The sequence below is a fragment of the Chelon labrosus genome, assembly GCF_963514085.1.
Source record: "Chelon labrosus genome assembly, chromosome: 22".
NCBI classification, from domain to species: Eukaryota; Metazoa; Chordata; class Actinopteri; order Mugiliformes; family Mugilidae; genus Chelon; species Chelon labrosus.
This window is the reverse complement of record NC_140355.1, coordinates 6,870,179-6,888,686: the sequence shown is the minus strand read 5'-3', so window position 1 is coordinate 6,888,686 and position 18,508 is coordinate 6,870,179. Positions and strand designations below refer to the sequence as shown.

The 18,508-nt window shown below is 40.3% G+C and overlaps 1 protein-coding gene across 1 annotated transcript in view; it reads right to left on the bottom strand.

The window, feature by feature from the left end:
* The window catches only part of unc13bb (unc-13 homolog Bb (C. elegans)), a 70,471-nt gene that overhangs the window by 42,849 nt on the left and 9,114 nt on the right, over window positions 1–18,508 (bottom strand). The window contains exons 2-7 of the mRNA XM_084572564.1: window positions 16,106–16,135; window positions 7,956–8,055; window positions 5,192–5,309; window positions 4,879–5,002; window positions 1,508–1,581; window positions 1,279–1,336 (exon numbers count right to left, since the gene is read on the bottom strand). Coding sequence (XP_084428690.1) covers window positions 1,279–1,336; window positions 1,508–1,581; window positions 4,879–5,002; window positions 5,192–5,309; window positions 7,956–8,055; window positions 16,106–16,135 — 504 coding nt within the window. The remainder of the gene's footprint in view (window positions 1–1,278; window positions 1,337–1,507; window positions 1,582–4,878; window positions 5,003–5,191; window positions 5,310–7,955; window positions 8,056–16,105; window positions 16,136–18,508) is intronic.

Here is an 18,508-nt window from a genome sequence, read left to right as displayed (position 1 = left end):
ACATCGAACTTGATGCCCTGGATGAGGAGTAACTCATTCAGAAACTGCTATTAATCATTTTAAGGAATCAAAAGTATCTGTATTAGTAGTACATAATAGTTCCAAAGAATTGCAATTTTGTTTGGGCTACTTCTTCGGCTCACCGAAGAGAATAGATAATGTTGTCTCATACATATAGCACCAAAATGAACCAATTTTTTTTTAATATGACCAACCCCACAAGCATAGGCGCCGATTTATGTGTTCCTCCGTGGGTGCTCATGAGCACACGCCCTTTAAAAAACAAACAAACAGCCGTTTCGCATTTCAGAACCTTAGCAAATGGACAGCGGCCGACACGAACACACACGCATATAGACTCGATACTAAAGCCGTAAAGTAGGCTATTTTTCAGGACAGCCCACTCTTCAAAAATACAGATAGGATCATAGTCAAACATCAAACATCAAACATCTATTAAGTCTATGGTCTGGCACACGTGGGTGCTCAGTATTTTCCGTGGGTGCTCGAGCACCGGAGCACCCACGGTTTCGGCGCCTATGCCCACAAGTCTTCTCAGAAAATATTTCTCTAGTTCTAACCATTAAGTTGGTGAATAAAGATAGTTTGGCAAAGACTGCTATCTGCCATTTCTGTAAATGTGATATTGCAGAACATAAGAAAACAACAAGAGCATGATAAGGTAAGTAAAAAGGGAATCAAGGAAAACACTGAGGAAAATCAAGTGTCAAGAAACGATGAAATAATGTGAATAAAATGAATGGAAACTTCATAGAATATGTTACTTGGGAGAATGGGGCATAACGACATGCAGAGGGAACTGAGGGTTGGCCAGGGGGGAAATTTCATCAAAGTGTTACATACTCAGTGGGTCAGCCCATCCGAAATAGTTGCCTGGTGAAAGTGCAGATGTTACAAGTGAGAGGTAAGTAAGAGGAGGTTGGGTCTGTGCTAACAAATAAAATAAAGTGTCCCTGTGTTGTAACAATGGGAGAATGAGTGATCCCCATCAGTCAGAGTAGAAAACAAAGTGGACAAACTTCACAACAGTGATAAAAAAAAAAAAAAGCTTTAACGCTGTTAAATTGTAAAATTATTGACAGACTGAATTTGAATTGTTAACGTCTTTCATTTTGAACTCTGATTTAACTGGTACTATGTTGCAGCTGGGGCAAAGGGTCAAGGAAGTGAAAAAGATATAAGCTTGAGAGCTTAGAGTGTAGAGAATTGGCTCCATCTAGAGACGGAATGGAGTATTGCATGGGGAGGCGCACTCACAGCACTGGGAGGCCGCAAACGGCAGCTGGCGACTCTGAACATCAACTTGCAGGGAGTACTAAAAAGGACAGACAGAGAGAGAGGAAAAACTCAGCAGGTTTCAAGTATGTATTTCATGGTTCACATGTTTCATTTCATTCTTATTAGTAGTCATTGACTTTGACCAGTCTATTAGAACAAAAATAAATGTAGGAGTGTAAAATGAAAGCCTTATTAAATTGCACTTTACCTCATCATGGATTTCCATGGTGTTGATGTGCTTCAGCTTGCCGGTCCAATACTGCGCCTCATCATCTGGGATGTCTGGTACCAAAATATGCATGCAACAATCAGCACGATCTTCTACAATGATACCTTTTAAATTACTAGCAGTCTGCTTGGGGAGGAAGTTAGTTGACAGCCCCTTTCCCGCATGCACTTCAGTCCTACCATTTTCCAAGGATTCGTCAGAAGACAAATCAGACAAGTAAATGGACTTTACCGAGCTAGCTCTCTAGAACTGATGTGAAATATCTACTTAAGCCTATGTGAATGGAGCAATCTTGTTGTCGTCAACGTTGCAAGGAATGTAGCTGCTTTGTGCTATTTTCTGCTTGTCCACATTTTGCTTTCCACTCTTTTTTTTAGTATTGCAAATATACTGTATGTGACATTAACATAAATGCAAAAAAACAAACAGACGTATCTCTTATTATACTGTAATATATGAGTCATATTATGCAAGTTACCACAATAGAATATGCAAGTTACAAAAACAAGATAACACAATGATACGATTGCCAAATAGGAATAAACACAAGCGGAGCTATTGTGCATGTATAAAACAGTGGAATGCAGCAGCCTCTTTCTTTTCATTCTGTCTTATCCCAATCCCAGCAACTGCATCTTTCACTTGAGCCATGATTACTGCTCCGTATTAGATCAGGTATTGCCACTTTTACGGGGGATTTGAGCTGCACAGCAGACAGATGCACATTAAAGGCCACGCGCACAAAGGCCAGGGCTTCAAAGGCACACCGGCCCACAGCTTTAATGAACGGCTTTGGTGGTGCAGAGTCATCACGGGCCCCTCAACCTTGAAAGGTCTCCTCTTAAAACAGAGAAAGAGGCTCTCTCCCATTCAGCAGAGAAACACCCTGCTTTAACTTTGATGCCTTTTGATCACAAAGCTTAAGCCGTGTATATATAGTGGTATACCTCGGCAAAGAAATAGTGTAGGTAAAGCCATGGTCAAGTGCTGAGGAGGCATAAGGGGCACATAGGATCTGTCACCTTTCAACCTTGAAGAGCATTACATTAAACGAGATTTTTTTGCTTTAGCTGACTCATGTTTGTAAGTGTAATGAGACCTTATATTGAAAAACATTAATTAACATCACATTAATGAGGTAATGCTACCAGTGTAGCACCGAATGGCGGACAGAGTATTCAACTTACACAGATCTGCCGCAACATTATAACCTAACATTGTGTAATTCCATACAGGTCGCTAGCCGTCTGCCTAGCAGTTACCTGCTTGCCTCAGTGCCACTTCCTCTCCACCGTTTTGAATTAGTCGAGGAGGTAGGCGGAGTCAGGCACTGGCAATCTGGCAATAGCCAGAGGCAACCTCACTGAGCTTCGAAAGTGCTCTTTGGGAAACATATGGGTGACATTACAGATGTGTTTGTCCATTTTTATACATAGTGAATGGGAAGTGGATATAAGTGCCTGGTCTTCAACAATGTTACCATCTACAGTCCATGAATGCCGCTGGATTCAATGGTGTGTTGTATTGGTAAATATACACAAATGACCACCGACACCAAGTTCATGTTGCTGTCAGTGAGAAGATGTTACTGCTTTACAAGGTCACAAACAACCTGTCATTGTGAAAGTTTTGGCCAAAAATGTTTTTTTTTTTTTTTCTAAATACAGCAAACGGTTAATGGACCTAAACTCACGTTTCTCTTCTTCACGTTAGCAATACGCCACACAAAGGCATTCTTAATGGCTTCTTAATCTTGCTGGCCACAATGCAATGGAACAACCTGGCAAAGAGTAAATTATATTTACTGAACCTAAGTTAATAAAGGAAGACCTGCCATTGATGAGTCAGAGCCCTCGATTTATGTGGGACAGAAACAGGCTCCTGATCTCCAGCGGAACCAGATAGAGGACGTTACAGAGTAGAGCGAATATCTAAGACAAATATCTAAGAGTGCACTGATTCTATGCCATTAGTTGTATAACATAAGGATCCATCTCCACATAATGCACTGAGATAATGGTATGTATGCCACAGTTTAACTTAATTTAGGAGAAATGTGACCTCATACTAGTGTCTAATTCAGAAGCCCCATCACAAAGCATTAAGTCAACTGGTTGAAATATGGGTGTTTGTTTTTTGTTTATTTTATTTTTTATTCTGGCCATTGATCTTATGACTTGGTAAAGAAGGATGCTTAGTCATGCCTTTATTTTTTTAGACTAAAACTATTAAGTAGTTTCTATCATTTTCATGCTCCCTCATTGGCTTCCTGTTCATTTATGCTTTGGTTAGAACACGTCATTGTTTACTTTCAAGGCTCTACACAGCCAAGCCACAGCCACTCTCTCTAAATGATCTACCAACCCCGAATATATGTGGGGACCATCTTATATCACCTGGTCATCTTCTTGTCGTTCCCAGAGCCTGTTGGTCGCTCATGGGGCTTTTCAACCAACAGAAAACTGGTTTTGTTCTCATTTGCAAAGTCCCATGCATTTCAAACTAAACTATGCTGGTCAGGAAACTAAATTATTGTTTTTTCCGTGACAACCATAAGATACCACCTGTGTCCTCAGTGGGTGTGTCCTAAACCCATGAAAGCAAACATGCAAATAAGAGAAGAAATGTGCTTTGTGTTTGTTTGCAGTGATAGTTTGAAAGCTCTACTGGGAAATGCAAAATATATGCAGAACTTGACGAAGAGTCGCTGAAGGCTGGCATTAATAGAGGTGTAGCAAATTACTGGCCCGGTGCACGATCGAAATTTGCCGGTTCGCCACAGGGCTATCGGTTCTGTGGTTCCAAAACAGAACTGGTGAAACTGAACTGGTTCTCTGTTGGCTGAAAAGCTTTTAAGGTCTGTGACCCTTTGAAAAAAATCCTCAGTTTCTGTGCGAATTTCAGTTGTTTTCATTGAAATTATTTGTTTTTTGTATTCTTCTGTGTAAAAGTACAGAAATATGCTAAATGAATAAAGCTTACTGTAACTACTGTATGTGATCAATAGCAGATAGAGTATGCTTGCATAAGACCACGGGACACCAGGTTACACCGTGTCAATGATTTCTTACACATTGCCCCAGGGTGGTCAGTTCCTCTTGTGAAGCCTCAGAAATCGACTGCTGACATTTTCCAACAGGAAACATCTGTGGCCCCTGTGTAACTCAGGGAACCAAGGTCTGATTTGCCTGAAGGTAACTAGATCACTAATACACCCACTGCGGTCAGATCTGGAACCTTACAGCATTACATAACTACCTGAATTTCTGTGTGTGGTTTATTCATTTGAGATTTGATTTAGATTTCGGACGTTCATTGCGGGCCTAAATATGTGTTGGATGGTGTCTCACCAAAAGGCAGCTCGAAGCGAGTATCCAGCAGGACTCGATGTGGCGTTGGGTTCTTGGTGCCATATATCTCATCCGCTTTCATCAGGACCTCTGCATCCAGAAAAAGCCACTCACCAGAGCCCTCCTGTAATTACATATGAAGATGCATATTTATCTGCAAGACAGTGTCTCAGATTTATGGCACGTATTTTTCTACCTACTAAACGGCATTAGAAGTATTTGCAATCAAGTAGTTTTATTAGTTTAATTGCAAACAACTGTAAAGTTAAAAACAGGACAAACCACATGTTTCTGTGTGAGTATCTATTCTAACCTCTTCTGACTGTCGAACACTCTTTAGAGGAATCCAGGCGGTTCCCACCATGGTGTCCCAGATGAGGCCTTTGTTCCACACCTCAACAATGAGGCCGAGGTCCAGCCGGTTGATCTCACTGAGGGAATAGAGAAAATAAAATATTCAGGTATTAAGCAATACAGTAAAACCAAAATCCTTCCCGATAAGCGTCGTGGAAAATGTCAGTGGATACAAGAGCAAAACGATAACTGTATACTTTGCAGCTTTGTTATCGGGTTTATTTTTAGCAACTTTCCGATGTGACATTGAATTCATATTAAATGCACCAGAAATTTCTACATAATTACTGTCTACAGCCCTACTGCAGCCCTGATAACAAAAGCTACTTCCTCTTTTTGTTGTGCTTTTGCTGTCATAATCCATTCCAGCCTTGTTTTGTCATTCAACAGGCCATTGAAAGGGCTCAAAAACAGCTTGATGACAGCAATAAATATGGCAGATCAATTCTGAAAAGGAGCCGCATGATGAGGGCATTTGCATATTCTCATCTGTGGCAGTTCGCAACTATCGACGGACCGAACAAAAGGAAGATGAGAGAAAAGATAATCAAAGAGAGCAGATAATTGAGAGAAGTGCAGGGGGGGCGCTGAGTATTCAGGGTGTCCAGGTGCAGAGATAAAGCCTTCCTAAATCATTTGCTCAGACAAAACGGCACAAAATAAATACAGGTAGCAAGCGACCAAACTAGGGCTAAATATAACAAGGAGACCTCGGCTGTTCATGCTGCTATTTATATTCCGTCATCCAATCATTTTTATTATATAACTGTGTATCGTTCACTCCTTTTTAAAACAAAATAAGGCTGCAAACTCCACTTTGTTTGCGTGTGTGGTAAGTCGTACGAAAGCACTTATCCCTGACAAGATGTGGTAAGACTTCCCGATCACTTGTCACTTTCAAACCATTTCATGCAATTACAGAAACATGTTAAGTTTAACAGAGGCTCTCAGTTAAAGTCAGTTTAATATATAGTATTTAAGGACTATAGTGGATTAAGCCCTTTAAATATTGTCATTTCCATGTGTGTCAGCACTGATGCCTCACAGCAAGAAGGTTCCGGGTTCGAATCAATGGGCAGACTGGGCCTTTCTGTGTGGAGTTTGCATAGGTGTACCTATACCCCGCCTCTCGCCCGATGACAGCTGGGATAGGCTCCAGCCGACCTGCAACCCTTCACAGGACAAGCGGTTACAGAAGATGAATGAATGAATGAATACCTTTAACACATATAGACAGTTTTCCCTCCTTCTTTTGCTCCAGAAATGTTTTTAAATGTACTCAAAAGTTTGACGGACACATTTGCATCTGGTCTCATGATAGATGACAAGATCTATATCTCAAGTCTACTATGTACGAACACAAATTTACTGAAAAGAGCTTAGCAGTATACTGAAAATGCTAGGGAGATAACAAAATCCACCTAACACTAGCTCTAAAGCTCCCTAATTAACACATTCAATTTAGTTCAACTAATCCATCAACAAAAGAGTAACAAACATCCAGCTGCCTTTGTTTTAACTTTATTTTTAGGACGTAGTAAAGGTCTAATTCATTTTCATTGTCAGCATTGTTTCAGCTGCTGCACTACCATCTAACTCTGGCAGGCAAGAAATCAAATGACTAAATTTCTTGAGCTATTGAACTACTACAAGTCACAGACTAATAGGCGTAGATCAGATAATATTTCATATATGTTTTATCATATCCACAATCCAAGCAAATCAACTGTAACCTAGCTGCTGAGATTCACCGTCAGGAAATTTGGAATTCCCATTTTTAGATTTCCCTTGAGATGAGTCATTGTGACAGGTGGTACTGAGCGTTTTCTGGAAACGCTGACAAATAATTAGGTTTTATGTCGAACCGCACCTAGCCGACACATCATTAATGGACAGCAGAAGGATGAAGGTCTGGAAAAACAAACACAGTTGCAATGAGGGAGTTCACAAAAGACAAACAATGACACACACGTGACAACGTGTTGGCTCCCGTGTCACCATAGATACCTTTAACTGGAAAAGGAAAATGGGGGCATTAAACCAATTCATTATAAAAAGGAAATGAACGGTTTCTTAGAAGGAGTTGCGCAACTTGAAAAAATGGCATTTTGCCAGCATTGAACAGTTTGGATGTCAGAAAGATTGTGTTTCTCAAAACAGCTGAAGGTCTCGAAGGTCTTTTTTGACTTTTTGACCACTCAGAGACACGCTAGACATGCTAACATCATCATTCAAAACGGCCTCATGATAAACGGTGTATATACCGCTAGCTGCTGATGAGAATAAATTTCATCACAGAAATTGGTGGTTTTCGTTCTAATATCTGGTTCCAGTGATGCGAGCAATCAATCAAACTGGACCCCAGACATCCTGAAATAGACCTGAAAACTCTCTGGATAATCCAGCAGCTCCTTTATCTGCTGGTGAAACCCTCCTTGAACTGAGCAAAAGAACTCTATACAAAGGTGTCTTTTGTTGCAAATTTTGGCGACAAATAGACCCAAAACAAAAGTGCACTGAACTCAGCGTGCAAGGTCTCTGTGCTTTATTTTTTTATTGGATGACAGTTTGTAAAACCCACATGATAAATACTGAAAAGGTGTGTAAAGCATCAGTTTTAGTGCAGATCTCAGTCTAGTACAACGTGTAAAGCTTTAGGCTATGAATACCCTGTGAGTTCCTCTTGTAGTGTAATTGTGGAGTGTCTGCTTTTAATAACTTACAACATGAAATCCTGTTCCCAGCAAGGCTGGTCCCCCCGCACAGTGATAGTTGTGCTTTTGACATTCTGCACCTTCAGTGTCACATAGGTGTTGAACTTATCTGAAAGGAAAGGAAAAAGGGTTACACGCAACACACACAATGTATTGAGGGGACAGAGTTTTATGAAAGGCTATTACAAAACAAAAAAAAATGGATGAATCAATGAGTGACAAGCAAAGATATGATGCACACTCATAGTACAGAGATAACACTGTGCAGGGTCTGTTGTTGGACAGAAAAGGGCAGCAGATCAGGCGTTTGAAGTAATAATAACCAGGCCAGTTCTATTTGTGCGGGAGAAAAAGACATCAGGAGAACCAGTGAGAGTGAAAGCAGATAAGTCTCCTCCCCCCAACTATGTCAAGCCAAGCCAAGCCAGGCCAGGCCAAGCCAGGCCAGCAAACTGACCCTGTTAATCTCTAATAAGAGCCAACCCCCATAAGGCATATACAGCTACAGGATCCAGCTGACTGCTATGACTCTCCTGCTCTGAATTACACTTTAACCCTCTAAACATATTGTATGAAACACAGGAGCAGCATGTCTGCAGATGATGTAATTAAGCGGAATTCACTCTTGACCTGGTACTGTTGCAGAAAAGGTCTGTGTCAGCCCTGATACCATCAATTCACTAAATACACTTGGGTCAAATGTGATGGTGTCAGCTGAACAGAATTTTCCTGTCTGAGGATCCACAAGCAATCTCTAAATGTGCACTAAAAGTGGCCATTTTTGTAGTTCCGTAAGCAATCGCTGCTGAACACGCCGGCTGTTGAAACTGACACGGATTCAAGCGCCTATCCGTCGGTCTGTGTGTACAGCTTTCACACCCTCGGTCAGCCTCCTCGCAGCCAGTAGTGCCGGGCAGCAGGGTCACAACAACTGTCTGCACCAGCTGTCAGCGCTGGGTGGGGTGAGGGATGCGGGTGGGGATTAGACAGCCCGTGTCACAACCACCAGCTTTTCATATCCTGCAGCAGAGCCAGGGAGTGTAAACACGTGCCTGCTGATGTGCTCAGTTTCGCTCGAGTAGTCATCAGCCCTGCACAGCTGGTGGTCCTTCCTACAACTCACCTGTGTCAAGCAACACGAATGTGACCACCAACCCTCCCGTGCACGAGAGCTGATGAAGGAGTTGGAAGAAGATGAAATGCCAGAAGTAAAGGTTGTATAACTGACCCGGGCCCGAAAGATTGTTTCTTTATGTTGTTATATTAAAAAAATATATACTTAATCACACTGATGCAATGCTACTCTTGATTTGAGAAAGAACTGAACACTGCAAGATCAAAATCTACTTTAGTATCACTTACGATACTAAACAGAAGACCCATTTATAAGGTGCAGTTAAAAATATAATAAGTTATGTGATCAAATGTAAAATAAACCAAAATATAAAGATGGTGGATTGTTTAGCCTTTATAAAATAAATGGTGATGCCATTAATATATTAATACCCCCTTTTTAAACTGGTAGCACTACTGATGTTATCCGAGTTGATCCCTGACGTTGGCCCCCAAACACAACACATATAGTCCAGCAAAGAAACACACACATATACAAATTTTGGCCCATGGGAAACAAAAGCTAGGAATCAGATGTTCCTTTTACAGACTGATCACCTGACCCCACTGAACAAAGATTTTCCTGGTTACCCCAGCAACCCACTGAAACATTTGCCCTGCACGCAGCCTTTAAGGGAACAGCCAGATAAGCCAACTTAAATCTTGACACAATGAGACACAAACTGTTGACACAGGTGTTCTTAAACAACGCTCCACTGACAGACGGCATAAATCAAGATACTCAAAGCTCCAAAACAAAAAGCTGCACCTGGAGAACCTGGGAGACATCAAAAACCCTGTCCTGCCATGAGTGACGGGTCGCAAACCTAATTAGTGTCTTGAGAGGACAGTAGCAGAAAAAACACAGGCATTATTACAAAGGAGCCTGGGGGATGCTCAAGCCTTTCCCTAATTAGATAGTCCCTGCCTTTTGCCACACTTGGGCCGTCTCCCATGAATAGATGAGATGAGATAAGGAAAGCGGATGTATGGATTAGATAAGAGCCACTTAGGGACTGTGGGCCCTTTACAGCAGGTGCTGTCGGCTATACTGCTGATACAATCTACTCTGTTGAGGAGGAAACGACAATAACTGCCTGGAAAAACACAAAGAATGCGTCTGCACACCAGTGCCTGATCAATAAAGGATCTGTGAGGCCAAAACCAATACCGTTGTTTAAGGATGATTAAAATCCGATGACAATGTCTCAGTCAAGATTCCTTTTTACATGAATACATCACGCACACATAACATTTATATTATAGCTAGACTGATAAATGACTTAAGTCAATATATATGTCAGCCTTTATTAGCATAGTACAGAGACAGTAAATGCACAATGGTGTGATAAGGCTGGTAAGTAACAGAATGACCTACAGAAATGTCAGACGGATTTGCCATGTGTAAACATTCCTGCTTTGCATGTATCTTGGTTACAATTAAACAAGCAAAAGAGGATCCCATCACAGTTTGTTTTTTATGTAAAAATAAAAACACCATTGCACAATATATTGTAGTAGATTCTTCAAACTCAAAACCACTTTTATAAAGTCATTATTAGTGACCTTAACAGTCACTACCAAATACTAGCCATTTTTAACAGTTCACTTCAGTTTTATTATTACCAACTAATAATAAAAATTTATTAAAATGTAGAAAAATATATACAGCATGTACACCGATCAGCCAAAACATTAAAACCACTGACAGGAGAAGTAAAAAACATTCATCTTGTGACAGTTCAATGTTCTGCTGGAAATCTTTTGGACCTAGCATTCATGTGGATGTTACTTAGACATGTACCACCCACCTAGACCAGACCAGGCACCCCCACCCCATATCAATGACACTCATTGATGGCAGCAGCCATCCCCAGCAGGATGCAGCCTGACACAGGCACACACACACACAAAAATGGTTTAGGAACAACTCAAAAAACATGAAGAACAGCACAAGGTGTTGACCTGGCCTCCAAATTCACTAGATCCCAAACTGATCAAGTATCTATGGGATGATCCACAGAGGCCCCTCCCCTCAACCCACAGGACCCAAAGACCCCCACTGACAACATTCTGTTGCCAGACACCACAGGACACCCTCAGAAGACCCATTCTCTGAGGAGTCACAACTGTTATGCCTGGTCAGTGTATGTTGCATAAGTATCTAAACTCAAAATTACTTTTTTTAAAGTCAGTATTAGTGACCGTAACAGTCACGACCACATGAGAGTCATTAAAAACTAAAAAAAAAAAGTAAATATAGAAAAATATACAGTATATTTACATTTTATGTAACCCATTAAAAAAAAATGAAACCGCATGCTCCGCAATTCTCTGTTTTTTCCAACATATACATACTGTAGAGAGTAGTGATATATTCATCATAAGGCAACAGCAACAGGAAATATCAGTTATCTCGACATTCTGATCAGGGTCCAGCACACACATACAAACAGACAAGATTTTCAATATGTAAGATTTTCTTCAAATTAAGGAGAACTGGTACAAATAAGTAAAGTTAAAATGCAGCTCTCTAAATATAGGTGCTGGAACGTTCTACAACATTGTTCACTCTCCTTATCAAGCACCTGTTGCGTCAGTTTAGAAGTTTGGAGTTTAGGTAGGGGTGGTTTTGAGAACCAGTTGGTGTGAAACTGCAACAGCAGCGTTGCAGTGTTTTACAACACATAATAACAAGTCTCAGGGTTCCCACTTCTGACCTGAAATTATTTTCCAGGACTTTTCCAGGACATTTTTTCAGCTGCTACAGAGACAAGTTATCATGTCATACACCAATACATTCCCCGCTCATTCTTTGGAATGATACTAGTGACACTGGCACTTTTCAATTTACCGCAGTCCCGAGTTTTGTCTCTCAGCGCGGGGTCTGAAAAGTCACTAAAGCCAGAAACTCTCTGCTGAAGCTAGCGACAAAATCAAATTTGATTTGCTGGTAGTTTCACGTGGGGGCGCTGCACTGGCTAGAGGCAGAGAAGCTCTGTGCCTTATGTTGCCCAGAAGACATGCATGCGCATAACTTTTTAACCCGTATGCATTCAGGATAAATAATTTTCCAGGATAACTTAATAATTTCCAGGACATTTGACCTTTTTTCTCATTTTCCATATGTTTTCCATGACTGGAAAATTGGTCAATCATTTTCCAGGTTTTCCAGGTTTTCCAGGACGCGTGGGAACCCTGAGTCTGTTTAAGTTGATGGTATAGTTTTTCAAACTGAGTTGACGGGCTTTTTATGTTTTTGGAAGAACATGGTGCTGGAAAAAGAAACTCCTGCAAAACCTGGATAAAAGATATTGGTCAAACAAAGTCAAACTGAAAGATGCGTTATTCTGTACACAATTTTACAAGCAATCCATCACAGAGATGCTCGTACATTTTGGGTGGAAAATCGTAAACTAAAATTTCAGTTTTAGCCATTGAGATATGAGATGGGCACATTCAAGGGCCTGTACTAGAAAGCAAGTTCAGCATGCCCGGGATATCTACACGTTATCTTTATGAACAACCGCAGTCTCGATAAGCTATGTCACAACGGTGGTTATCAGCTAGGTCAAGCCTGTCTAGCCGTGAGTATGCTCAAATAAAACGGGTTTGAAAATATATGACTAATCACAAACAAGGACTGACACGCATATTCTTCACCAGAGGAGCCAACAATAATAGCGCACAAATACGCCTTAATTCTTCAAATTACAATTTAAAGTTAAACAAGTACAATGCTTTAGTGCTTTAATCAGTCTCTTTTGCACGTTATACAAAGGGTCAGTCGAATGCAAACCTACTGGAGGAGGTTATGTTTGCATTTTTGTAGTTACCATGGTGATGCAGTCTAGAAAGAAGTGTGCCACCTTTGCGACACTGTAAATTCACGGTTAAACCAGAAGTAATCTTGCTAGCCCTCAAATCTTACACATAATACGTAACACAAGCCTTGAGAAATACTTTTAATTGGGACATTTGGCGTGGACACAGCTTTACTAATTGGGAAGATCCTTATTTTACATGACTTTTTTAAATATTAATTTCCAGACCGGTTTCAATGTATTATCAATTTGTATAACACTACCGTTAACCATTGTGTTTAGTGCAAACATACTGCCTAAAATCAAACAAAATGTATGAAGGGATATGAAGCAGAACTGAACCAAAAGTCAAATATCTTGCATTGTTACCTTTATTACCATCCACTGTATAAACAGGTATGTTTACTGGTCTGCTATGCGGGTTATTTTCTGGTTTATTGTTCAATAAACTACGATTTAACAATCTTGATCTGTCTATCTGGAGTTTGGATTGCTGATTGAAAAGCAAACGTCAAGTTTAGTTTAAATATCTGACACATGTATCACCACTGCAACACTATTATGTCAGTCCATGTGGGCTGGACACTTACTGGCAACACACAGTGCGAACACATATATGCTAACACACACACACACACACACACAGAAACACAAGACAAACAAACAAGCCTGTCACTCAGCGTACTGTCAAGAGGAAGAATCAGATGAGGTGAATTGTGGGCTGATGTTTTGAGGCAGCACATGCGGCTCCTGCCTGTAAACCACCCACTCACCCCTGAGCTCTCAGTCAAATGTCTTCATTCATTATTGATTGAATATGAGTTTTTTCAATAAATTAGTCACAAAAAGGCAGGCAGTTGGAAGGTTGACATTTCAGATTCAGACATCAATGTTTCATGCAACAGAAGACATTTACCAATTGGACGACTTTTACTGAGATTAGCTCATGGAAAGTTCCTTATTCAACACAGAGTTCTGCACTTAATGACTCTGAATATTATTGAAAAAGAAAACAATTATTTTGAGTACCAAAAACAAAAAAACCTTGCAGGAAGGCACACATGCAGAGATTTAACACACACAAATTTGGAGCGCATGTTTCATTATCAGTGGAAAGTAAGTCAGCTGGCCTCTGGGCCATCTAAGGGCACCTTTAGTTTTATATCGTAATCCAGAGAAACACTTCATTCTAAAATAAGGCCTGAAAGCTATCCAGCTGCAGGTGTGGTGAAAGCACAATACAAACACTTTTTCCAGACCAGCCTTATGTAAACTTTCAATCCTCTTCCAGTAAGTCACACACCTCCCTAAGCAGAGCGGGTTAGTATTATCATGAGGAAAGAGTGATGATAAGTAATTGATTTCTTCAACCTGAATAAACACAAGGAACCAGATAGAACCAAGCCTGTTCCTTCCTGCAATTCACACAGAGTGGGCGGTATGGTGACATAATGGCCTTAAAATGCAGAAACCTGACCTCAAAATGGCATTTCTATGAGTTAGGAGAATATAAAGTGCAGCTCAGCACAGAATTATATGAAGCTTTGATGCACAATTTCAGCGGCGAGATGGGAGTGTTTGCTCTGGACAGTGAATGGTATGAGCTATGTAACACACAGAAACGTATATGCGCAGTTAGCTGACTCTTCATTTGTTAATATCATCCATTCGGTTGTTTGCTAAGTTCATGTTGTTTCAGGACTTCTGAGTAAATACGACACATGAAGTTGTGTTTGGAAGAGGAGATTTTAACTCGGTGACGTTTTTCTGCAAAAGCCACAGTAAAATCTGTACTCTGACATTAATGTATTAATAAAAGTACCTGTGTATCACATTAGCAAATGAATGTTCAACGCCGTTAAACATTACAGCTCTCACACGTGCATAATTCAACACAACAAAGACCTCAATGTCTCAGTTAGATTCTCGCTGTTCGTTTAGAGAGCAGACATCTGTAAAATAAAAATTGCATATGCACTGAAGCTATATAAGTATGTCCTGCTAAATACTGAAAAATTCACACCTATATTTTTAGATTTTTAGAGATACCAAAAGAAACTGCAGAGTGATATTTCCTGCAAAGTGAACAACCATATAAACATTAGGTGCGGTGCATTATGATCTAAGCATGCCAACTTAGAGTCATTTAGCATTTATTAAAAGACAGACTGGCTCCTCTCAGTCCATTCTATGATAGGATATCCATAATAAATTCATATCTGGAGTACATATATTTGGTGTTGTAAATCTCTTGCAGGACAGTAGCTGACAAATCTTTCTTTGCCCTGCAGAGAGAGAGAAAAAAAAAAAAAGGACTGATGTTTACATTTCGCTTCAGGGAGACGACTGGCTTAAGTGAATTATCCCTGATGTTTGCTCTGGGACAGGTGTCACATGTGCGGCCCAGAGGAGGGAGGGGGCCACAGGGAAGGCCGGCAAAGCCTCGCAATCAAAATCCAATATCTCAGAGCAGCAGAGCCACGGGGCAATCGTGACACAATGCGGAAACCCTGCAACTCTGTGAGCACAGGTGAGGGTAGAGGGCCTTAACAGGCTACTCAAATGCAGAGACCTGCTGGATAATTACCTTTTACAGGGGTCAGGTGGGAACGGAATAAGTATCAGCGGCATGTCCGAAGCTGAGGCGACTTTCTAACGGTGCTCCCGTCTGCTCTCGCCAGAAATGTCACAGGGGTGTAAGATAGGCGTGAGCCTGAACTCTAGACGGATTTGCATAGGCAGAGAGTGTAGGGATTTGGACTTAGCAGCCACTGATCTAAGCTCACCTGTGCACGGCCTTTCATGGAAGGACACAGGATTACATAATGCAGAATCGACGCTTGCTTTTAGTGACCTGCCAGAATTGAAGAGGTTGGCCTACATGAGAAGCATGTGGCAGATTTCCAACAACTACAAAGAAAGCTTGTAAGTGTTAGGTGAACTGTGCTGAAGTCCTGGGCACTGCACGTTTGACGGTCTGATCAGTGAGATACTGGATCCCTGAGTTAATTTGGCTGTCAGCCTTTAAGATTATGCCATTGCCATCAAATGCAACATTACCAATCCCCAAAGTTGTATTGTCATTCTTCCTGCAGGTGTACAGCTTCAACTGAAAGCAAGTGGGTCTTAAAGAAGAAAAACCTTTGAGCAAAGGGAGAGTGTATGACCAGACTGAACAAAAGCAGTAAATGTAGACTGAAAACAAATAAAGGAAGAGATTACCTGGTGGTCCCTGGAGCTTGGCTTTCTTCACTGCAACACACAAAAAAAAAAAAAGTTTAGGCCAGTTAGAACATCTCACATTTCACTTAATTAGAATCTACTGACTGTAACGTGATAGTGAATGGAAGTGTGACGTTAATTCAAATCTTGCCAACACACCGTTGTACTGGAGGACAATTAAAAAACAAAAAAAGGCGGAAATGTAAACACGCTCGCCGTGAAAAAGAGGCCGGATCCCATGTTATTGAAGCCTCTTAAACTCATTAATATGCAGACAAGTGAGCCACGAGTTGGCGTGACTCGCGGCACTTGAATCACGCATCGTGTTGCCGCGTACGACAGCAGGAACACTTAATGATCAGATTGACCAAAACAGATGAGCAATATGTTTTGGTGTGCTCCCTTGCAACAGACTGTTATTGGAAAAACAAACGCATCGCAAATGCATAGTTGAATTTGTGCACGACTGGGCGGTCATGTAATGGGACAAAGATAATGTTGTGTAAATTACCTCATTTTTATGTCCCTATTTCTTTATTGTCACTTTTACTCTTCCATGTCAAGTATCACTAAAGGACAACTAATCTTTATTCAATTTCCTGACACACAGTCCATTCTTATTCAAACACAAACCTGGGAGAAAACACTCCCAACCCCAGAACAATAAGCTTAACCTTTTCTAGAGCGTAGAGGTTGAATAGGTAGGGAAGAAGTGGGTCAAAATGAACACAACGATTTTCTCAGAACACATTCAGCTCTGCTGCGCCCAACTTCATCAACACATGTAGCACGCAACAATGACAAATCTCATGCACGTCCAGCACTCATGAGACGGGTTTTTCTCTAAACATCAGTGCCAGGTGAATGCCTTATCTTAAAGTAAATGCTATTAAACTGTAAATCACTCATTTGATTTGCAGAAGATACGTAAGCAAATCCATTAAAAAGGAATATTTTGCAATAACCATGTCAACACTTGATCCGACTGTCGCTGATTCCTGTTATCTAGCCTAGTCCACCGACTAAAATGTGGTTGTCAAAACAAAAGAAACATTTGTCATTAGAACACAATACAATTCAATAGTACTACAAACCACAGCCTCTGAAATGAAAACACAGTTGAATCAACAGCTCTCTCAGTTATGTTAAACATATGCTGAATACCATCACGGTATATTATAACGTACTAGTTTTTACTAGTGTACCTATTGAACTGGCGAGTGAGGGTAAATCAGATTATTATATTTGGCGTCCAGTTAGAATCTCTGATATCAGTCGGGCTGAAAAAATGTTGTCCATGTAAACCTAGCCACTGGTTTATGCTCCAGGAAAAGCATAAAACATGAAAAGTTGTGTGTAGTTGCATATTTACAATGACACCATCAATCATTTTTAGTAAAAAACTAAATCTTACTACTAACGGTCGGGGTATCAGAGGGTTGGTCAAAGTAACGCAAAGGTATCAGTTTGAATTATTACAGTTTTTTATTAATTATGGAATACTTTAGCATCAAATTAAGTAATTCTATGTTTTTTACTACATGTGATATTGATAAATCACACTAAAGATTTCACCGGTAAAATTATCTTCTAAAATAATTTTACCAATTGAAAAGTGTCCCTTTAGTCCCAGCTTTTTGCGCCAGCTCCTCTTTCATTCAGCGTATTTCCTCAAGGTTTTCATTAGTTTTTTAATGTAAATATTTCATCTTCCTCTCAAGATGCTTCACAGTTTAGTTAAGCCAAAAATCACTTTTGTAATTAATTAATGATTGATTAATTGTTGATTATTATTATCCTAATTATTATTATTATGATTAGAGCTGCCAAATACATTCTATCTGATGGCAAAATATTCATTTTAATATAATCATGAAGCATAAGCGCAGACAGCTGCATCACAAAACACAACAGACGGCAAACAGACACACAATGGAAAAAGTGAAGCAGATGGGCGTCAAGATACCTACAAAACAAAACAAAAAAACTCTCCGACAACAACATGTTGTCTTTAAAACCTTCAAAATTTATTTAAACGGGGAAAGGATACTTGCTGCTGTATTTTGGTTTATTTTTAGACCCACCATCTTCTGGCCCTGGATGCATCTATACAATAACGTTTATGGGATTGTGAAGCGATTTGGAGGGGATTAACCGTGATTGCTGTGGCAGGGTTATGTGTTCAGGCGTATAACCTACTAAACCTCTGGAGCCCGAGATGGCAGATGGGCAGGACGGGATGATGGAGGCATAAATGGACGTTTTCATATTTTCATGTTACGTCCTTGTCTTCTATATTTGCACATAAAAACAACTGTGTAGGAGAAGTTTGTTGTTTTCCCAATCAAAAACATAATCATTCTTAATTATATGATCTACAACAACAAAAAAAAATAAAAAATG